Consider the following 23,739-nt stretch of genomic DNA (forward strand, 5'->3'; position numbering starts at 1 on the left):
CTGTAGAAGGGAGAACCTGTACATGGCTATACCACCCTGAATGCTTGTTCAGAAGCTAAGCAGGGTCAGGCCTGGCTAGCCCTTGGATGGGAGGAAGGGGCACTCCCTAAAGGAGCCCGCCCTGCTTCCTCTTCTTCGTCACTTCCCTATAGATTTGTCCTATCTGCCACCTGCCTTCCCACATACCCCGTGGGCCTTTCCTCCCTCCGAGTTCCAGCACTCTGCTCTGCCCAGGTGCATGCGATGCTCGGTTAAAGCCACGGTTTTCAAACTCCTCTTCTACTTATAGTTGATATCTCTGATGGGTCTGGTTTACTCTGTTTTAGGTTTTGGGGTAGAGTTTCATGTAGCCCAAACTAGCATTGAACTCCCAATCCTCCTGCCTCCACCCCTTTCGTGTTGGAATTACAAGCATGCACCACCAGTCCTGGCTTTTGTCTGTAGCTTGTAAATTGTAATTGCACAATGCTCTCTGTAAATCCCTTATAATTTATTAAATAAATTTAGGGCATTCTTTAAGTATGCTGGACAGTATACGTAAAAAACTCAAAGACAGATAACCTACACTAATAAATTTGGATTTTATTTTATACTTTTGATTATGAGTATTTGTGAAAGATGCTAAAAGATTCATGGTGCAGTAATTGCACCTTTGCAGAGGCATAGATCGTAGCCGTCACCTGTTATGATGCCGGTGCCAAGCATCAATCACTTACACTGGGAGTGAGCCAGGCAGGCTCATCACAGCTCCAAAGCAGCTCTCTACCTACTCAAAGGCATATGCAGTATAATTTCTATGAGCTACTTTTTAAAACTTTACTAAAAATAGTGACTTCGTTAAAAAAAAATTCTACTGTGCCAGAAATGGTGGAACAGACCTTTAATCCTATTACTGTGTGTGTGTGTGTGTGTGTGTGTGTGTGTGTGTGTGTGTGCAGAGGTCTGCAGTCTCCATGTTTGTGGCCAGTATGATCTACTTGTGAGTTCCAGGCCAGCCACAGCTACATATGGAGATCCTGTCCCAGAGAGGGGGGTGGGGGATGTGGTGAGGAGCAGTGTCATGGCACATATGGTGTATACACGCGTACACATACGTGTGAAATCTGGAGAATCACACATGCTGGGCCAGGTTCCCAGGTAAATGTTTTCCATCATATAAAACTTGAGTTCCGTTTCCAGACCTTTCACTAAAGCTCCTTCCTACTCATCCCCCGGAATCCCGATGTCACAGTGCCACACCTTGGGAGTCACTGTGTAAACAGTTAGTGATCTGAACCTTTTTTGTTCTCGCCTATTTTGTGTGTGTGTGTTCAGCCATTTTCTGACAAATTCATTCCCTAGTTCAGTGACATAGACTAAAAATTAAACAGTTCTATACTGCCTGGAAATATCCCTCAGTGTATAATTCATTACAGCGAAGGTTTGCCACAAATGATTTGAATAACTTCTTGCAGTTCTTTGAAATGCAATTTACCATATTAGTAATGTCCTATAAAGAAAACTAAGCAGAGATGCTAGATGAAGTTCTTCTGTTATCATGCAAGGCTCGAGCAGGACAGAGAGATATACTTAGATACACAGCTATTCCCAGATGTTTCTGTTGTAAGTTAGGATGCCTGCTTGGGTTACTAAAGGCCATTTTAAAGAGGAAGTATGAACTGAGTGATAAAAATTGGTAATAATGGGGATCATCTTTTAACCGACAAACCAGAGAGTGTTCCATCAATACAAGGCCTTTCATTGGCCACTGCAAAGCATCCTTTCCTTCCACTGACTTTTCCTGATTATGTACCTAACCTGTGCGGACTATGCATGAATTGTTTTATTTCATAATCTTCCTACAAGAACTGTTTTAAAATAAAATCCTGTGCATTGCTCCTATTTTGGTGGTGAAGAGGGTAAAGGGTAGAGAATGATAACGTGCCCAGTGACACACAGTGAGTGACATAGTGAGTGACACACAGTGAGTGACTGAACTGGAGCTGAACCCAGGTGGTTGGGATTCTGGACCAGCACTGTGCAGTCAGACTTCATGCATTGATGAGCTTGCACGGGTCCCCACTGCCCCACCATATTAGGCATTTGAAGTGTGACTAGTCCATCTACTAAAGAATTGAATTTTTTATTTTTATTTTTTATTTTTTTGGTTTTTTTCGAGACAGGGTTTCTCTGTGTAGCCCTGGCTGTCCTGGAACTCACTCTGTAGACCAGGCTGGCCTTGAACTCAGAAATCTGCCTGCCCCTGCCTCCCAAGTGCTGGGATTAAAGGTGTGTGCCACCACTGCCCAGCAAATTTTTTTTTATTTTATAAAAATAAAACTGTGGGGTTTTAAATTTTGAAATAGCTTTAAAATAGCCAATTGCTATTGTATTGGGTAACAACTCTAGAACCTTCCTAAAATGCTCTCAGTCACTCTCCAGTACTCTCCAACTTAACTCTCAAAACTAAAGCACATTGGAGAAGACAGAGCTGGAAACGTTCTCTTGTCAGTTATGTAAAGGCACGGCTGCCCTGTGCTCTTCGTCCCGTGGAAACCTTTTTCATCCCTAGCTGAGGAACTGCCGTATAGGAGTGGTCTTTGGTTTGAAATCCTTCATTCTAACTCCTGCCCTCAATGGAGCTTTATCCTCCCATCCTCCCATAGTCCTTGAACTAATACTGTAGTCCTTGGACTTAGTGTAAAGGCGGGGAGGATTTCTCATTCTTTTGTGGACAGTTCGACCTGTTTGAACACCTTCTGATCCAGTACAGTAATTGGCCTCTCTATGTTTCCTTGGCTGGTCATGTTAGCCATTTAGGATCTCAAATGTTTTCATATGCAACGTAAGTCTTAAATGACAGAATAGGTTTCATTTAGTTATGAAAATTCTAAATAGAATAGGTTTCTTTTAGTTATGAAAATCCTATAGTAATTTGAATACATATAGTTTAATTCCTTATAGTTGAATGGATGTACGTAAATTGTTTTTTAAGAAAGTGCTTATTAGAATTGTATTATCCGAACTGCCTTTAAAAAATAAAAGCAAATCTTACTGGGGAGGTGTGCAGCCATCGAAGCCTGTTGACAAGCTCTGCTTCTTTCTGTTTGTACATACTGTATGGACATAGATGTGCTTTTCCATAGACTACAAACCAGAAGCCTGCACTTTTTTTGATGCTTCATTTGAAGTAGTGGATGTGGTTTCTATCTCTAGAAACCTGTGATTAATTGTCACATTGAAATAATCGGCAGCAGCTGAAGACTTGATAGCAAATAAGAAAGAAGTTTGAAGTGTTGTCCTAGGAACACGGGAGGTTTTTGTTAATGTTTATGTGTACAGTGTTGGGATGACTCAGCAGTTAGGAGTGCTGGTTCTTCTAAAGAACTTGAGTTGGTTCACAGCACCCATATGGTGGCTCACAGATGTCTACAGTTTAAAACACTGATCGTTCACTGTATACTCAGCCTTCTAACCATCTACCTCCTAACCAAAGTGTACATCAGTGGTCCTCAGCCCGGGGAAATATTAGGAGCAACTCATGACTTCTGAAAAAATACAGTACTGAGTTTCACCTCAGACCAAATGAGATGCCCCAAGTGTGAGTGATCCCCATGATACCCAGATTTATCTAGGGTTCCAACTCAAAATTCCCTGAAAGTTCCTGGTGAGAAATAAAATGGTCTACTAATGAACTGGGCTTCTCTTGATATCAAGTAAGACCATAACTTAGTGGCAACTATTAAATAATGACTGTTCTTTTCAAATTGAATATTGATTAGTGTTTACAATTAGATGATGACCCAAACCTTTCAGCTCACTCACTGGCTAGTCATTCCTGTTCACTCCGGTGATGCATGGGGAGTGGGGTGCACACATCAGATCCCCAAGAAAGAAGTACTTCATTTACGTTGTTTTAGAGAGAATTTGTGGCTTACAAAAAATAGGATACTGTGCCTTTTCTCCTACTCTTAAGATATTAATATGTGCATGCCCCTCCCACAGAGTCATCTATGAGTGAGATAAATGCAGTCTAGCTTTCCCAGGAGGAAAAGGCACTCATCAGACAGCAGTCTCTACATTCATGACCAGACTCTGTAACGCTTGGCAAGGAACTTACTGACTTCACGTCCTTTCACTCCAGCACACATGCCTAGGACTCCAGTCAGTACTTTAAACTAACTTAGCTTTTAAAATATGCATTGTTGCTTGTCTGAGTTTTTGAGAGAATCATTTACAATGCTGTTTTTGTGGCAGTGTATTTTATAGATAACATCTATGAAAAATAACCCATTTTTAAGTAAAGGATAACTTTTACCTCAAACACAATAATAATGATGCCATTAAATATATTAGGAGATACATCCATCAGCATGACTATAGCTTGGCTCTTTTTCATCTGAATAACAGCATTTACCAAAGGTAACTAAAAAATGGCAATCAAAGAATATGCGTAGCTACAGCTGTTGGTGGCACCTTCACTCATGTGCTTACCAGACACAAGTACCCAAAGCATCATTGGTTTTAAAACACAAAAGTAGTAAGCAGGCATGCCTGTAACCCCAGACTTGGTACACTGTGGCAAAGATGGCTGGGGTTTGAGGCGAGCCCCGGCTGTGCGGTGAGACCCTGCACAGGAAAAAGAAAAAAAAAAAAAAAGACAGTGATTACCTGATACTGATTGATGACTCTGCTTCTTATATTGCGCATGAAGGGTTTATAGGAACTTAGTGGGGAAAGGCTTTAATTACAGGCTGATTTTTTAAAATGTGTGTCTTCTCTTTTCAGGACTTCCAATAGTAGTCAGACATTGTCTTCCTGCCAGGCTATGGAGCCATGCTCGTCAGATGAATTCTTTCAAGCCCTTAACCATGCGGAGCAAACATTTAAAAAAATGGAAAACTACTTGAGGCACAAGCAACTGTGTGACGTCATTTTAGTCGCTGGCGACCGCAGGATTCCAGCTCACAGGTGACTGTTTTCTACTTTTCCACTGTTCTCATACATGAAGTGTTCCCTAGGTAATGTCACCTGTTACCTGTGTGGTGAGGTGAGGTACACCAGGTAACCCTCAGGCCTCAGGGTGGTGATCTGCCTCACAGAATGTCTGTGAAGAAAACCGCATGTGCGATTGCTAAGTACAAATGTCTGTGTTTTCGGCCTCAGGTCAGTCAGCACTGTTTGCTGTATGTGCGATTGCTAAGTACAAATGTCTGTGTTTTCGGCCTCAGGTCAGTCAGCACTGTTTGCTGTAGATGTCATGCATATCAAACAGTTTTCATGCATGTTAAATACTCATTAAGTGCTTTAAATAAGCTTGATGGAAATTAGAGTTTGTGGATAGCCAGAAGGGAAAACACACAAAAAATAGAGTTTGCAAAATCTTAACAGTTTTTCTTTTCTCTTTTTAATGCTGTGGGTGAACCAGGCCTGCGTGCCAGCCGTGCACTCTGACCACCTAAGTTCCCTGCCCCTCAGCAAGTTGTAAAACCCCCACGTATTCCCTGATTTGTTTTCCGATCCCCACGACGGTGGCGGTGGTGACCCTTTAACACAAACAACATATTTCTAAAGGTAAAAAGAACATTTTAGAAAAGAATAATTCATTTCTTCTGACGAGTTGATGTGTTCAGTTATTCATTGTTAATCGCCACATTGATTACAAAGATTATTCTTCCAACATTAATTGACATTGTCCAAAATTTTTCATAAAACCCTTCCAAGTGGAAATGAATCCATCAGAAAGCAGGAACTTGAGTTTATAGCTGTGAGTTAGCATACATTTATTGACAAAACCCTGTCATAAAAAGTGTGTGTTGCAAACATGGTTTCTTAGAGAGGAGATTTCAGCGTTAATTTCCCAGAGGCATCTCACCGTGGCTCTGAAACAGAGCTCATCAGCTCAGCCACCAGCATGTGCTGACACCAGTGCTTGACACAGGTGACCCCTCAGGCTCTCTGCTGTCTCCTGCCCTACACTGTTTGTAGCAAAGAGGCTGCAGCTCCGGAAAGCTTGCAGTGACTCCCCCGTCACTGAGCTGAGTGACCAGAGTACCTTTGGTGACCTGTTCGACCCAGCTTGCCATCGCCACTCTGGAACTGTCTCAGAACTCACCCTCCCTGCTCACTCCACAGGAGCCTCACAGAGTCCTCAGAGAGCCCTCATGGGTTCCTGGCATGGTGGGTGTGCTCCTCTGCCCTTGGACTGAGCACTGTCCCGTCCCAGGCACCTCCAGAGCTAACGTCTCCACTTCCCTCAATAATAATAAATTAAAGCAACAGATCTTTGCCGGAGTGACACCATTTACCTATGACCTACTTTCGCCCTATAGAACTTGTCATCTTGTTATTAACTACGCCAGACTATAACAAAAAAATATAGACATATTAATAGTTATAAAAGTTGCTAACACCATTTTCAATTATGTCCTACATATTCACTTCTGTCCCAAATCATTTAGGTTATTTTCAAAATTGACAAAGAAAAACTAACCTTTACATTTTTCTTTTCATATATAGCCAACTTAGTAGTAAGTGCTTCCAGCTTTTTAAAAAGCTGTCGTAAAGTGGTGTGTGCATAGCGAAATCATTCGCCTTGGCAGACCAGCAGACTGTTTCCAGTAATGGTAATTGGTTATGCAAAGGAAGGAAGGGGAGGTGAAAGGATTTGTCAAATGCAGGGTGCATTTCCCAGCACCGTGTGCTCCTGTGCACGCCAAATACAAAACGAAGAGACTGCATTTATTAATGAACATCCCACTCTAATGTGCTCATTGATCGCTTCTCTAATGTCTCCTCAGACTGGTGCTGTCTTCCGTCTCAGATTATTTCGCTGCTATGTTTACTAATGATGTCAGGGAGGCGAGGCAAGAGGAAATAAAAATGGAAGGTGTGGAGCCGAATTCCTTGTGGTCCTTAATTCAGTACGCATACACAGGTAACAGGTCGGAAATGTAAGCTGACATCCTTTAGGTTTGTGTCATGCAATTTGATGGCAGATTTGAATTCTTTCCCTTCCTCTTCTGTTTGTGTTTTTTTAACAGAGTCTCATATATTCAAGCTGACATTGAACTCACTATGTAGCCAAGGATGCTCTTGAACTTCTCCTGGCCCCCTACTTTTAGATTTCAGATTTCTGCTTTGAATAATAAAGTTCAGTTAATTCTGCTATGCTCATCACTACCTTTGATGACCAGAATATTATTCTTTAGTGGTTAAAATCTCTATGTTAAAACCTTTAAAATGATTATCATAATGCAGCTTTTGAATAATACATTTGTAAAGATTTTTTTATAATCATGTATGTCTGTTTGTCTGTGGCCTACTTTTTCCCTATAGAACTTACACACACACACACACACACACACACAGAGAGAGAGAGAGAGACACACTAGTGTAGCAGGTGACTGGGGACCAGAGGGCCTAGGACCCCCTGGAGCTGGAGCCCCAGGCCGTTGAGCCACCTGACAGGTGCTGAGAAGAGCAGCACACTAGTCCTAACCAATGAGCCATCTCCCCCCAGTCCTTTGAATGGTACCTTAAATATTTACATAAAAATAACATGACTTGGGTTTGGGGAATTGACTTGATGGGTAAGATTGGATGCTTTGCAAACAGGACCTGAGTTTAGATCTCCTGCACCCACTTTAAACATGGGGTGTGGATATATGTACCTGTAGCCCCAGCACTGGAAGGTAAAGACAGGATGCTGCTGGCTGGACAGCCAAAGTAAAAAACTGTGAGCGCCAGTTTCAATGAAATCAAGCAAAGCAGTGGTGGAATAAGACAGCTGGTACTTTCCTCTGGCCTCCACACATGTGCACGTGTGTGCAAACACACACACTCAGACATGTAATATAGCCAAATTTTACATTTAAAATTTAAGAATTCTACGTCATAGATATTAGTTACTAATTAGTGCAACATTTAAAAATTCTGAAAACAAGCCATTCATTTTTTTAAGCAGAGGTCACAAAGGGATAAAAATGATTCATATTTAATACTTCATTTTTCATTTTGGAATCTTAAGCCTTCAAGATCTGTAATTGTATAATGAGCTCTTATCTAGAAATCATGCCAACACCAGTTATTGTTTAAAAACAAGATTTCTGAAGCTGCCTCGTTAATGAACCTCTTTCCCTTAAGGCCGACTTGAGCTGAAGGAAGACAACATCGAGTGCTTGCTGTCCACAGCCTGCCTGCTCCAGCTCTCCCAGGTGGTGGAAGCCTGCTGCAAGTTCCTGATGAAGCAGCTCCACCCGTCCAACTGCCTGGGGATTCGGTCCTTCGCGGATGCCCAAGGCTGCACAGATCTGCATAAAGTGGCTCACAATTACACGATGGTATGTATTCTCGTGAGAATCAGACCGTCCTGCCGTCCCTGGCCCACTTCTTGCCTCTGAGAGCTTAGCTACATGTTGCTCTTTTCATGTGGCTTTGCCACAAGTTTTGAGGTTCAAGTTTATGACACAGCACTAAGTTGGGAAGGAAAACCAGCAAGGTGACTGACTCCTGATGGAGAATCCTAGCGGCAGGTGGCAGGTGCGCTGCTTTTAAAAGCACACTTCCCTAAACATTCCGCTGCAGCACTCGGATGAACTGATCCGTCTCATAGTCACCAGTGGAAACTGGTGGCGGTGGCCGTGGTGTAAGCAGTAAGATAAGGGTAAAAGGTCAAATGGGAGACCTTCTATTTCAGATGCCTCTGATTACACACAAGTGCTTGTCACCATGGGAAGACAATGCCCCTACTAACTACAATGAATTGTGTGTTCAAATAAATCAGAGGAAGTTCTGAGTCAGCTGTCCGAGAGATAGTGGAATGTGGATTGACCTAGGATAGCAAGGGAATAAGGCGTACTGATGGAGTCTTCTTAGGACCTACTTTCAGTTTCAGCATTCCATATATGTCTGAGCAAGTGCACAGTGCAATCAGAAGACAGCTTGCAGGAGTCAGGTCTCTTCTACTGCGTGGGTCCGAGGAGTCAAACTCAGGTGGTCAGGCCTGGTGGCAAGTGCCTTTATCCTTTTTCTCTGGGCCCAATATCTCTTCCTTAGACATTTAATACATGTGCAAACATTTGTATGCATTTAGGTCACTCCTGCTGTTTACAGTATAGGCATGATTGCTGCTTTAAAGCTCAGATGCAAATCCAATTGAAATTAGCTGAATGTTTTTAAAGCTATTTTCATAGCCAATTAGTTGCAGTAGATTTTTTTTTATGTCAAGGTCATTACTTGACAGTACTTAGCTTCAATAGAGATATGCGATGGAACTCTAATAACAATAAGTAATTTAGAGGCAGATTGTCTGATTTGAATGTTGCTATGGGAACTGAATAAGTATGTAAAGCAAAATTCAATCTTCAGTTTAAATAAATCCCTCAGTAATTTCATTTGCTTAAAAGCAATTCTGAAGGGGAAAGGGGCAGCTCTAGCAAGCGTCTGCTGTGCTGATGCCTGCTCGTTTCATAAAACAGATAGAAAGCATGAGACAAATGTAGCGCTAGGATGGTGAGTTCTGTTAGTGTTCGATAGTGCCCAGGGCACGCTCAGATGTCCTCCCACACATGGGCAGGGACGGGTAACCGCTCCTCGGGTGCTGCAGTCTGGAAGCTTCTGTCCCCGTTCTCATTGCCACTGAGCATGACCTGAACATGAACACGTCACTTAACCTCTGGAAAGAACATTCTGGATTATTTTATCATTAAGACTATTTAATGCCATTATAGGTTTATGAAGCAAATGTGAACATTTTGTTTTAAAATTCTAAATTTTATTTCTGAGCCTTGAAAACTAATAAAATCATTGAATTTTTCTAAAACAACTACTTTAAAGCAAAATCATGTTTCTGAAAAGAACTTTGTGTGTAAACTTGCTCCAAACATGTTATATAATCTATTGAAAAATTCAGTTTTCATGTGATATAAACTATATAGAGTGAAAGGGCATTTCTCTGAAATAGATAACACTAACAGTTGGCCAAGTCGCCTCCTCTTACTGATGAAATGCAGTCACTACCATTGGAAAATGGTACAGAGTCACACTAGTATTATCCAGGGTGCCATACTTGGACCCAGGCTGGCCTCAAATTCACAGTACCATGTGCCTTAGGGCTGAGATCACAGGTGTGTGCCATCATGCCTGGCTATACCATAGTGTTAAATGACCAGAAACCCATCTTTCTACTCTCCACCTAACACTATATATTAAATACCTTTGCATGCAACTATAAGATCTTCTTCCATATTCATATTGCCTACTTAATAATCACTGAGTTATAACTTCCCATGGTTAGAGTTTAGGCAGCTTTACTGTGTGAAAAGGATGATAAATATTGACAGGTGTTTGGCTTTGTTCTCCATCATGCAAAGTATTTATTAAGGGTTAGAATGACAAGCACCCTAAATGTCTAAGAGGTTTGCAGTGCTAGTGTCGAATGCCGGATCTCGCTCACGCCAGGCAGACACTTCACTACTGAGCTGCAGCCTCAGCCCAGTTTTGATCATTTTTGTCTCTTGCTGTGTGTTCCCGAATCATCTGATAATGTCAGTCTGCAATTGAGTAGAGCAGTTTGCTTGAAGCCGTTCCAGCGCTGAGATTTTATTAAAATATGTTCCTGAAAATGATAATCAATCATCCAAAGTAGATTCATTTTGGTATCTTTTAACAAATCATGATGAATTGGAGCAATTGAATTTAGTTAATTATTCATGAATGGTTTTCCTCCTAAGACTCTGCTGAAAGGAATGTCAGCCCAAGATAGATCTCAGATCAGTGTCTTGCTTGGCTTACCACAGGCTAACTGGAAAATATGATTCTCAGTTCAGTATGGAAGACAGTTATTCATAGGCCTGCCTTATCTCTAGCTCTGATTTAAACAGTGTTAGTTATTTTACTGAAACCTTGTATGCTGATAATGTACAATAGTCCATTAGGAGGAAGGAGAGAAACATTACAAGATTGCATTGTAGAATTTGCATTTCTATCCGCAGTCTAAGCTCTTCATGCATTAAGACTTCAAAGCAGAAAAAGATTTCTCTCTTTCAGGGTGGAGAGATGGCTCAGCAGTTGTGCTGCTCTTGCAAAAGACCCATGTTTATTTCTCAGTAGCCATGAGATGGTAGATGGCTCACAATGACCCTTAACGCTAGTGTCTGGCCTCTGCAGGTATCTGCACCCACACACAGACACACACGCATGCACACACTTTAAAATAAAAATAAAAGATTTTAAGAAAAGATTTCTTTCTCTCCAGATTAGTTAACATAATAATGATAACCAAGTTATTCCACACCTGGGACATTTATAGTGTCCCATTTCAATGCACAGTGGGGACTCTGTCCCGGGCAGTCTAAGGTCCTCCTCCTAATATGTGCTAACATATTAGGTTAACAGTTTTGCTCTGTCTCTTTTTGCTAAAAGCAAGCTAACTTGGCATATATCAGATTAGAAGGATTCAAGTCTTCTCAATAGATCTGAAATCCCGGCTGGTCTTCTAAAAAGCATAGGAATGTTTGAGCTACCTGTGGTGGTGGTACACATGAATGATTCCAGGGGTGAAGAACCTCGGGTTCAAGGCTAGCCTGTGTGTCTTTAAACAAACAAGCCCGAATAAAACGTTAATAGCCACTTTGGTTATTAAAGTAACATTAAGGACTCGTGCTTTACCATGCGGGCTATAGGACTTTGATCAGAGGTGTCTTAGTTGGCCAGCCTGGAGGCCATTCCTGCATCAGAGGCACCTTCACTGCTGACAGATTCCCGAACATGCATAAGCCTGATGCTAGTTCTCTTCCTTGATGTTTTCTTCATTTTTTTTCAATCTTCCTTCAGAAGCCTTGTCAAAACAACTCCTGAACTTGAACAAAGCCCTAAGTAAATGTCACAGGTCCACTTCACAGTGTCATCATCTGACACTGTTCCCACTCACAGTGTCATCATCTGACCATGTTCCCACTTCACAGTGTCGTCATTTGACACTGTTCCTGCTCACAGTGTCGTCATCTGACACTGTTTCCACTCACACATGTTTAAAAAGTGATACAGGTTAGATGTTTTCCCGGCTTTCTTTCCTAACAGGGCTAAAGTATAAAATTGTGTCTAAAGTACAAATTATTCTAGACACTTAGTATAAAAAATTTGAGCTTTTTTCATAAAACATTGGTGATGAAAAGGAACAACATCATTCTTTTGCCATTTGTCCCCTCTAGGAACATTTCATGGAAGTAATCAGGAACCAGGAGTTTGTGTTACTCCCAGCCAATGAGATCGCCAAGCTCTTGGCCAGCGATGACATGAACATCCCTAACGAGGAGACCATACTGAACGCGCTTCTCACCTGGGTCCGGCACGACCTGGAGCAGAGGCGGAAGGATCTCAGTAAACTTTTGGCTTACATTAGGCTACCTCTCCTTGCGCCACAGGTAATTAATAGGCACCTGTCTGCAGGCGTGTTCCTTTGAGTAGTCGGTCAAAGGAAGTTACACATGTATTCCTGTGGAATGTATAGTTTAGAAGATATTAAACTAACAAATGCTGCCTCTGTTTGTAGTTCAGAGGGTCAAGCTATCTAAATTGCATTGATTAAGTAACAATCTTGATTTTGAGTTAGCAATTTCCTTGGACTCTACCATATACCTATTCTACTAATTAGAGAGAACGTGGTCCTAAGAGCTGGAAAGTTTAGATCAACTCCTTGTCACGTGTAGGTTAAGGTCCCACTAGCTACTAGGTTCTGTGCTAACTGTTCTAACACTTGAACTCCTTGGTCTCCCTGGCTAACAAGCAGAGATGACGTTGGTTCTGACCAAGCAGGGATACCTCTTTTCAGACTGTCAGGATTATAATGAGAGAAATGCACTCTGGGAAACAGAATGTGCTATAAATATAAGGCCACGGTTTCAGAGTGGAGACGCCCCTCACAGTGCATCCGGAGTTGTCCGTCCTCACTTGCAGGCACAGTTTCTCCTTTGTACAGTTTTCACTGGAATGAGAGACTTTCCTGGCGGGTTTTTTTTTCTTCTGCCTGTCTCAGGCACTGAATAGAGAAAGAGGCCTTGAAAGCAGAGTAGATGAGAGCGCTTGCTGATTCAGGCCTGACCTCCTTTTCTTTTTCTTTTTCCAATTATTTAAGGCACCACAAATGTTGCCTTGTTGTATTAATTTTGCAGATAATGCATCATCTCTGTCTAGCACGAGAAAACGTTGCTGTCTGCACTCTATCTAGCAGAGAGAAAAGTCACTGCCAAGGCTTCACGGCAAGGCCTCCCTATTTACAATGGAACTGCATGAATGGATGGCAAGCTGGGAAATAACATAATAAAATAATTCTCTTGCAATCAGATTTAAAGAGGGCACTTAAATTTCCTTGCTTCCTAGTAGATATTCTCTCTTATTCTTTTCTAAATGAAAGAAAGTCAAATATGAAAAATCTTATTAGATGTTGGAAAGAGCCTGAATTATAACCACATAGCACGGAAACATGGTTTCAGTTCTGTAGTTTGAAGGGCACTTGTGATGTGGCAAGCTTCCCACCAACTTTAAAACTCCTGTTCCTGTGAACTTGGGGATAGGACACTTCCCTGAGTCCTTAAACTTGAAAGGCAGGAGGTCATTTTGGCCAACACCTGGGGTACAAGCGAAGAATCGGGCCAATACAAGTACAAGCAGATGTTCAGAGCCACCAGGTGTTGCTTCCCTGTCCTCCCTCAAGTGTGGCTCTGCCTGCCTTTACTACTGACTAACATGGAGCTCCTGAGAGCCAGAGCTAGGGCTTGGACCCAACTGCAGCTCTGTGCCCTTTCCACAGACTCGTCTGTCCCTTCAACACACTGTGTATAAAGCTGCAGAGTATAGGTTAAGGGGAAACAATACAAACAAGGTGAGGTTACAACGTGCTAAGCAGAGGTCATGATAGGAGAGGGAGCAAGATGTGAAAACAACCAGGAGCCCAAAGAACAAAACAACAACAAACGATGGCCGAGAACCAGAGTGGCCCTCCTTAAGTGTCATGTGATCTGCATCTTGTACTAGCCATCAGAGGTGGTTGGGGGAGGAGGGGTGGGTTCCAGGAAAGAGGCCAGATTGTGCACTGCTGGGAAGCATACACTATGGAATGTAAAGAACACTCACTCGACTGAGCTCAAAAATAAAGAGGGCGATGTTAGGCGATCAGGCTAGAGAAGGACTTTAACCAGATTGTGAAGAGCCTTTCAGCATGCCAAGGAGTTTGCACTGTATCTTAAAAGCACCGAGGACGGATAGAGGAAGGGTTTTATCATAGGAATGGCATAATGTAACTCTGTTTGGCAAGAACACTATAAGTGCACTGCGGAAAATCAGGGTCAACACTAGAAACCCATTAGAAAGGCTGTCAGAGTTCAGCCAGGCGAAGTAGACACTCAGGCAGTGCTAGAGAGAAGTGACCAGAAACTGACGAAACTGAATGACTGGGTTAGAAGGGCCCAGAGTCACCCTGTGTGTGGAATGTGGTTAGAAGGTGAAGTCATCCGAGACAAAGAATGCAGAGTTAGGGATAACATGTAGTGTGGGAAGGGGAATGGAGAACCATTTTCCCAAAATTGCTTGGCACCTTAAATCTTAAATCCTCACAATATTAAGAGGAAAAATGGAAAAACTTACCAGCATGTTGAAACCCAAAGCAAAAGAATGGTTCTGGCCAGGGAGAATGGAAAAGTACCAGGGATGGGCTGTGGGAAAGGTAAAGTTCTGTGGCCGTTAGCAACCTACCAAAGGATGAGAGAGTTCCTTACTACAACTCCATCCCATGTCTGAGGAGGAGCAAGTGTTATTGTCATCAGATGCTACACAGAAGACAGACAAGGAGGGGACTCTGGTAGGTTAGCTTAGTGGTTCTTGAATTGTAGGCTCGGCATCACCTGTGAACGTTTTGAATTACAAATAATAACTAGACCTCATCTCAGAACTCTGTGAGATGGGCCCTAAAAACCACGGACTTGAGGGCCCATCAGATTTAAGACCCTGTCCATGATGAGGGAGAGGTAGTAATGCAGGAGCAAATATGATTGAGTTGGCTACAGTGCCTCACACAATGTCAATAGTTATTTGGCCTCTGAGCTCTGAGCTGTTTTCCTTTCTTAAAATGATAATAGTAGGTTGCACTATATAACACTTTTACTCTGTTGCCCCCCCCCCTCCTCAAGGGACACATAGGCGCAGGCATGGGCTCACACCCCACCCCACCCTACCCCAGCTCAGGCACACACACACACACACACACACACACACACAGAGACAGAGACAGTCAGAGACAGAGACAGAGAGAGGAGTTTCATGGGCGTCTCTTGTGCTCCACATAGCTGTAGAAAACTGACTGTGCCTCCCTCGGTGGCTGTCACCTGCCTAAAGCCCCTCCGCTAAGGGGAGAGCCTCATGGGCTGTCCTCCGTCCATGCTGGAGTACTGACCAGCTGGCGCTTGAGCTTGTGCAGGCAGCCACAGCTGTGCTAGCTTTTGAGTGTAAAGGCCCTGCCTTGTCCGCACCTCACTATTTTGTGGCAATCTCCCGTCAGCCCTGGCTTTTATAATCTCTCTGGCCCCCTTCCACAGTCTTCCCTGAGTCATGGGGGAGGGGTGTAATAGATTTCCCAGGGTGGGGGTTGTTATAGATTTTCCAGTTACGGGCGAGTTCCTTTGAGTTCTAAGGGTTTGGATTTGGATTTTTATGATAAAAGTGAAAAACAGAATTACACAATTAATTACCAAGTAGAATTCTGAAGTTAGATTCTGTATGTTTTCCATATTAAAAAACATAACAATTATTAAAATTGTCAAGTGCCTGTCAAGTAATTAATGACTATGTTTAGAACTGAGACCAGGTATAATAACCTAGAGCATTTACACTTGTGGAATCATGTTTTCCCCATATAAATGAGATTTTCATCATATTAGACAAAGTCCTTTGAGCCCTAGCTAGAAGGGATTCAGCTTCCAAATATTCACTTATTATAGTGCCACCAACAGCAGACATTGTAAGTGATGGACGGGATGATATGCATATTTATGACATGCTACCCAAGTGATCTTTTTACATTTTTTAATTTACTACTCGTGTGTGGATCTGTCCGTGTGTGGTGGGGGAGGGGCACATGGCACAGTGTGCATGTGGAGGTCAGAGGACAGCTTCACGAGGTGTGTTCTCTCCTACCTTTACATAGGCTCCAGGGTTGGAACTCAGCTCACCAGACTTGCACAGCAAGGACCTTGCTCACTCAGCCATCTCATCAACCCCAAAATGATCTTTTAAAAAATGATTTTGCTTATGTGTGTGTGTGTGCACACACATGTATGTGCTGTGTATATTTGTTTGTATGTATGCACATGTCTCTGTAGATGCACATGCATGAATGTGTGAGTGCATGCAGAGACCAGGGGTCGACATGAGTTGTCTTTTTCGACCACTTTCTACCTTTCCTGAGGATCTCTTAGTGAATCAGGACCTCATCATTATGGCTAAACCACCTGGCCAGCGAGCAGCCACTGTGTCCGGCCCACCCAGTGCTGAAGTCACCGGTGCATGCCTTGGTACCTGGCTTTTGTGGGGGAACTGGAGGTTTGAATTCAAGTTCATACGTGTGTAGAAGGCATTTTACCAGCAGAGCCGTCCCAAGTCTCCTAAGCGATTGATCATTTTATGTGACTTTCCAAAGAAACTGGATAATCAAAAAGGAAGTGTTGGTGGCCATTTTATTTTACTCTTGGGTGGAGTTCTACTGAAAATTGACTCAAATTCAAGAAGAAAGAAGTACTACAATCAGTGATGCTACAGGGAAGGCACATGTTAGAGCTGACCAAGTCCTGTGCAGCGTGGATAAGCCATTCTGTGTGTGTGAGGGGACAGTTTTAGAGACCGGAGTCATGAGAAGCAAATGCAGGAATGAAGATAAGAATCTGCACAGCCAACACGTCCGTCTCTGTAAATACTTATATTTTAATAACTTGCCACTGTTTATGGCAGACATTTGGAATTCCTATAAATGCAAGATATATTAGAATCAATATTTTATAGTTTAGCCTATCATAATAATTTCCTGAACAATAACAAACCTGCTACACTAATACTTGATTAATGTTGTTCTTGAATTAATTGCTTTATAATTTTTCTAGTCTCACTTCTTTACTTAAATATAACTAATCTCATTTCTAATAAACTACAGAACTTACCAGCCTGTTAAGAAATATGTTTTACTTCATATTGCAGTTACTATATGATCTCCTGAGACATTACTTCCTATATTTTATCTCACATTTATTTTTATTTAGAAAGCACTGGGGTAATTGTATCAAAAGTAATACAAACAGTAACATTAATCTAAATAAGCCAACTCAATGCATACCCACTAATGACTGCTGTGGTGAGTTTATGTTTGTGAGCATGGGGAAAGAAGAGGCCCAAGTCACGAGACTTGTGTCTTACTGGGAGGAGTTTGCCTTTGGCTTATGATACATGCTTACCAAATGCCACAGCTTTTTGTTTTTGTTTTTAAATGGTAACCTTTATCGGAAACTTTGGCTCTCTTCAGTTATCAATGCCTGGACATATTCCCAGAATTATTAGCTATTAAAGAAATGCAAAGTAGAACCCACCTTCTACTTACCCAGCTGGCTAAAATGGGCTTGGTTGGTGAGGGTGTGTGGGAACAGAAACCTCTCAGGGTGCTAGTGCAATGAAAGTATGGTAGAGATGTTTCAAAATGCAGTTCGGAGGTTTCCTAAAAGTTAAGGGTATTTTACCTAGTGATCTACCCAAGAGAAATCAAAATATGTCCACACAGTTGTGTGATGTGCACACAACTTTCTTAGCGGCCCTATAGTTGTTCCACACAGGAAGCAAACAAAGTATCCATCAGTTGCTGGATGGAGAGTAAAACAGAGCCAACCACAAGAACTGAATAATAATTCAACAGCAAAGAAGCAAGACTGAAACATGCTGCACCATGGACAAACCTAGAGAATATGCTGAATAAAATAAGCAAGACATAGAGGGCGTGTTGGTTTTGTTTACATGAAATACACAGACAAGATGAATCTGTATGAGTAAATTAATGTTCGGGACAGGAAGTGGCATGGGTGTGGCAGTTAACAGGATCGGGGCTCTGAGATCTGCCTCAGGTGGAAGAAAGACTGCAAACCTTTCCATTTGAGGCACTTACTGAACATCATCCAACTGGATCAAGTCTGATGCGCATCCTCTGCTTACACGGTGATGGGCGTATGCTGCGCTTTAAAGGGTATACACCACGGACAGGGAAATTTCCCAAGAACAACAACAAAAGAGCAACTACCAGGTTCTCATCAAGGGAGTCATTACATCACTAGCTACAAAGGAAAAAATTATATGCTCTTATCAATAGATATGTGAAAAATATTTGAGGAAAAATTGGTAGCAGTTCTTAATTTGAACACTAAGGCAGGGAGAGAAGGAGGCAGCTTAAATAAAGATGGATCACACAGTGCACACTGTAGCAACTACTGTCTGCAATACAAGCACCAATACCACCTAACTCCAGCCAGAAGCAAAGGGGCTCTACTTTATCCAGCTATTTACCCCTACATTGAAGGTTTGGGCAATATAATGCCATAAACTGAAAGAGTTGATGTCCACTCAGAAGAAGATGTCAAAGTATCCCTACTTGATGATGGGCGAATGCATAACAGCTAGAGCTGAGGAGTGTGGTAAAGAGCCAGGTTAATACAAGCTCCAGTCATCATGAGATTTTTTTTTCCTTCTCCAGCAAAACAGAAAGAAAGAAAGAAAGAAAGAAAGAAAGAAAGAAAGAAAGAAAGAAAGAAGAAAGAAAAAGTTAAAAAAAATGACCAGAAAAATAAAATGGCAATAAAAATAATTACATATATAAGAATAGATTTAATAAAATGAAGGAAAAGACAGTAAAGAAAGTCATACAAGTGAGAAGGCTCCTTGAACAGAAAGACCTAATATCACAAAATGTGTATTCTCCATAACTAATAAAAGAACTTAGCACCATTCACACCAGAAAGCCAAGAAAATCAAGATAACTAGATGACTCTGTCTTAAACCAACATGGAAAACTAAACCTCAAATAGCCAAGAAAACTGTGAAACTTGATGAGGGGGAAACCGAAATATCAGATTTCAGAGCGTGCAGTGAAGGCACCAATAATCTGGTTGGGGCAGCTCCTGCCTGTAGCCTCAGCACCTGTGAGCCCAAGTTCAGAGTCAGCCTGGGACACATAAGAGTTCAAAGCCAAAATATATGAGTTCCTACATCAGAAACAACAGAAACCGGGCAGGGGAGGGTGTTAAATGTCTTTCATCCCTGCACTCAGGAGGCAGGGGCACTCAGGAGCCCGTGGTGGTGATTGCTGCCTGCAATTTCAGTGTGTGAGATACTGAAGCGGGAGAATCGGGAGTCCATAGCTAGCCTGCTGTACATCATGAATTCTGGACCAACCAGGGCCACATAGTAAGACCCTGCCTCAAAAATGTAGTGAAATCCTAGAAATAAACAGACCAGCAAAATGCAGTAGTGAACTAAAAAGTATATTTACGTGTCTTCATTGTCTGTATACCCTGCTCTCTTCTAGTTCCTGGCAGACATGGAAAACAACGCACTTTTCCGGGATGACATCGAATGTCAGAAACTCATCATGGAAGCAATGAAGTACCATTTATTACCTGAGAGACGGCCCATGCTGCAGAGTCCTCGGACAAAGCCTCGCAAGTCAACTGTTGGAACGTTATTTGCAGTCGGAGGGATGGATTCAACAAAGGGTATTGGGAAATGGTTGATCTAGAGGAACAGAGGGTAACAGTAACACTACCAAGAGGCCCTGTGGAGAAGTTGAGGGACAAGGACAGGAAAAGATGAGACCAGAAAGCACCTTAGTGGCAGAAAATATTCAAGGCATGGTAAGAGGCAGATCAAAAGGTAGAGAAGACAGCTTGTTGGGAGGTTCCATTGAGTTTAAGTAACTTGAGCATCATAGTAAGTAATTAATGTAAATGAAGCTAACGTCAAATCAAAGTCTCCGTGAGTTCACAGAGACACAGATGGAAAGGAAAGCTGTTTCTTTCAGCATGGTGCCAACTGATAAAGACAGATGAGATTAGGAAAAGGTAACTAGCTAGTTTGGGCTAGGGATCTAGCTCAGTGAGAACACTTCACTCCACATACATGACTTTTAAAAAGAATTGTTTTCTCTGAGGAAGATCTGCTGAAATATTTGGGGCCACGGGGTCATCATTTCTGTGATTTTTAATCCTAAACAATTAAGAAAAGATTCATGAATACATGCATACATATATAGAAATGAAAGCTAAACACAAATATTTGGGTTACAAACTTGGATTCTGTGAACAGTTGTTCCTAGAGGTTGAAGACCATGCACGGTGCTATTGGCTGTCGGTTGTTACGGGAGCTTTCTGTACACTTGATCTCTGCCCATCCTCCTGCAGTGGTGCCTGCATCCCTGACAGAAGTCCTTTGACTTGCCTGTGCTTCCCAGTCTCAGCTCATCCTGGTTCTGCTCTCAGCCCTGTTCCAGCCCCACTGGCGGACTTGGCTCCTCTAATGTGCACCATAGGCATGCAGTGCCTGTGGAAGCCAGAAGAGGGCAGTAGATCCTGCACCCTCCCTCTGCTCCCAGTCATTCTGTGGGTGCTAGGAATTGAAGCTAGGCGCTCTTAACCACTGTGCTGTCTCTCCACACACACCCCACACACCCACAAACTTATAGATGCATATTTGTATTACTAGTTTAGATTCTTAAATTTTGGCTTTCCAGTTTATAACAGAAGTCTACAAAAGACAAAAAAAAAAACTTGAAAATTCATCAATGGAGAAAGATTTTTGTTTGATGGAAGATTTTTAATTTAATTTAATTTAATTTTATTTTATGGACACTTTAAAGTTATGGTTAGAGTGCAGAATCAAATCCATACAATCTTGATACTTTACACACATCTATATAATCTGAATGAATAAAATATCATTATTGCCAAATATTACAAAGAGAGATTATGCAAAGTAAAAAATATTTTTAAACCAGCTAGTGTTTAGAAGGGATTCTGTGTAGTTCTGGGAGAATACAAGATGGAACGGGACTTGGTGTCAGTCTCAAAAGCCTTAGCCTGTGTAGGGTAAGTAAACACAGCGCCGGGTGTGGAGCCAGGCGGTCTGGTTTTAGGTTCAGCAGTAGTAGCTCTGATGCTGACTTTACCAGCTTGAGGAGTAAGTGTCCACTGTGACTGCAGTCCTTTATAAAGCTAGAACAGGCTGGTAAATTAGCAGCTTAGAAAAAAGACTCAATCTCTACGGAAGTGGGAGTTAGATTTTTTTTAAGTGTGATGCTTTTTTCCACTTTTTCCTAAATCTCCACTGTTGCTGTTCCACATCTTGAAAGAGAGCAAAAGAGCTCTGGAATTTTCCATGGTAAACCCCACGGGTAGTAACTCCCTTCACTTCCCACAGTATGGTTCCCAGGCGACCTTTGTCCTTCCTCCTAGCCGCGCCCCCTCCCTGTGTGGTGTCAGCCCCACTCCACCCGTTTTGTTGTTACTGTTCTTTCTTCCAGAACCTCACATAATAATTGTCTCCCTTATCTCCTGGGTCAGCGGTTTCCTTCCCCTAGACCTTTCCATGGACTTCTATAAACAACCCAACAATCCGATCCCAAAAGGGAGACAGCCTCCCTCAGCCTGTCCAAGAACCCTGTCTGCACTGTGGCCAGCCTTCTCAGAATAATCCCCTGTGGCTCCCTCCCTGCACTTCCGCCCACTGCTGAGCGTCTTCCTGGCCTCTTTGAACAAAGAACATCCCCTGCTGGATGTTTTAATGCTGGGCCTGGAGTATGCCAGGGAGAATGATGGGAGAAAAGGTCATGGCGCACATTGGACACGCAAACTTTATATGCCCCAGTACGCCAGGGCCAAAAAATTGGGAATGGGTGGGTAGGGAAGTTGGGGGGGGAGGGTATGGGGGACTTTTGGGATAGCATTGGAAATGTAATTGAAGAAAATACGTAATAAAAAAATATTAAAAAAAAAAAAGGTCATGGTGCAGGCGAGGGCCGTACTGCAGGGGCTTCATAAGATAGCATAAAAGTGTTGCTGTCGATGCTCGAAGAAACCTTTATACTTTGGGGCTAGGGAGATGACTCCATCGGTAAAGTGCTTCACCATGCAAGCAAGAGGACCTGAGTTCAAATCCCCAGAAAGATCACTTGTGTGATCCTAGGGCTCCGGAGGCAGACAGGTGGATTGCTGGAGCCCCTCGCCAGCCAGCCTAGCCAGAACAGTGAGTTCTAGTTCAGGGAGACCCCTCTAGAAAAACAAAGTGGAGAGCGACAAAGGAATACATCAGACACCAACCTCTGCCCACCATATGCCCATATGCATGCATACGCGCACACACGCACACACACAAGATAAATTCTACTTCTGTGTCTGTAACATAGCTGGGGTGGAACTTGTAGTCTCCTAACTTCTGTGCTATATTGTCCAGGAGCAACAAGCATTGAGAAGTATGACCTCCGTACAAATATGTGGACTCCTGTGGCAAACATGAACGGGAGGAGGCTACAGTTCGGCGTCGCAGTCTTAGATGACAAGCTGTACGTGGTCGGAGGGCGAGACGGACTGAAGACTCTGAACACTGTAGAGTGCTACAACCCCAAAACAAAAACCTGGAGCGTGATGCCACCTATGTCCACACACAGGCACGGCCTCGGTAAGTGCGTCTGCTCACCTGCTTTAGAAGCCATGTATCAGGATGCCACACGTTGTTCCCTTCTGTACCAAGCGGGAGGCCTGTGTGTGGGCTCAGTCAGCATCAGTTCCCAAGCATCCCGCATCCCTGAGGGGCAGAAACCAGAACACAAGCACTTACATAAATGGAGCTCATGCACGGGAAGCACGCCGCTGTGACAAGCCGTGCTCTTGCCTTTATGCTCTGTGTTAGCAGTTGACATTAGATAGCCTTGTTAAATGCTCGTTAAAACTAGCACTTTAACTTCTATATTATATGAAAAACAAGTATGATAACGTGTGTGTGTGTGACACACACAGGCATTTCTTTTCATTCTCTGTTTTATGTATGTGGGTGTTTACCTGAATGCATTTATGGACACCATTGGTATGCAATGCAGGCTGTTGGAAACCCAGTAACCAGAGTTACAAATGGATGTTAGCTGCCATGTGCTTTTAATAGGTAAATTGTATAATCTGAACTTAGAAGATGAACTAATTAAGAAGTTTTAATCTCTTCACGTATGGGAATTACATGGGCACTTCATTTAGGAGTGGCTTTCCCCGCTGAGCTGTATTTTCAGGTCTGCCATTCAAGAAGTTGGACTAAATGAGCCCTTCATCTAGGCCCTTGATGAATGATAATTTACACATATAAAATTAGATATATTCTGTAAAACTGATAATATGTACAAACTTAAATCTGTGTAAATATATTTTGCATGTGTGTGTGTGTGTGTTCAATAGCCAGTACTGTTGGCACAGTATATAATATGGCAAGTGAAATAATATGCTATTTTGGGTCACATATGAATGCTGGCTTTTTTATCCAATTTGGCCAAGATTGATGGGTTTGAATTACAGAGGTGTTTTTGCCACAATCATGTCATACCTCTTCTTAAGATCCTCTGCGCCGGGCGTGGTGGCGCACGCCTTTAATCCCAGCACTCGGGAGGCAGAGGCAGGCGGATTTCTGAGTTCGAGGCCAGCCTGG

General features: G+C 42.5%; 1 protein-coding gene across 3 annotated transcripts in view; it reads left to right on the plus strand.

The window, feature by feature from the left end:
• The window catches only part of Klhl5 (kelch like family member 5), a 59,903-nt gene that overhangs the window by 27,950 nt on the left and 8,214 nt on the right, over positions 1 to 23,739 (plus strand). For 2 of the 3 annotated variants that reach the window (XM_021163073.2, XM_021163071.1), the window contains exons 2-7: positions 4,768 to 4,950; positions 6,780 to 6,916; positions 8,125 to 8,321; positions 12,192 to 12,404; positions 19,586 to 19,772; positions 22,504 to 22,728. In XM_021163073.2, coding sequence (XP_021018732.1) covers positions 4,808 to 4,950; positions 6,780 to 6,916; positions 8,125 to 8,321; positions 12,192 to 12,404; positions 19,586 to 19,772; positions 22,504 to 22,728 — 1,102 coding nt within the window. In that variant the 5' untranslated portion in view covers positions 4,768 to 4,807. Of the gene's footprint in view, positions 1 to 4,767; positions 4,951 to 6,779; positions 6,917 to 8,124; positions 8,322 to 12,191; positions 12,405 to 16,177; positions 17,189 to 19,585; positions 19,773 to 22,503; positions 22,729 to 23,739 lie in introns of those variants that run through there. The other variant, XM_029477760.1, reaches the window with a different exon arrangement.

This window comes from Mus caroli, chromosome 5, assembly GCF_900094665.2.
Source record: "Mus caroli chromosome 5, CAROLI_EIJ_v1.1, whole genome shotgun sequence".
NCBI classification, from domain to species: domain Eukaryota; kingdom Metazoa; phylum Chordata; class Mammalia; order Rodentia; family Muridae; genus Mus; species Mus caroli.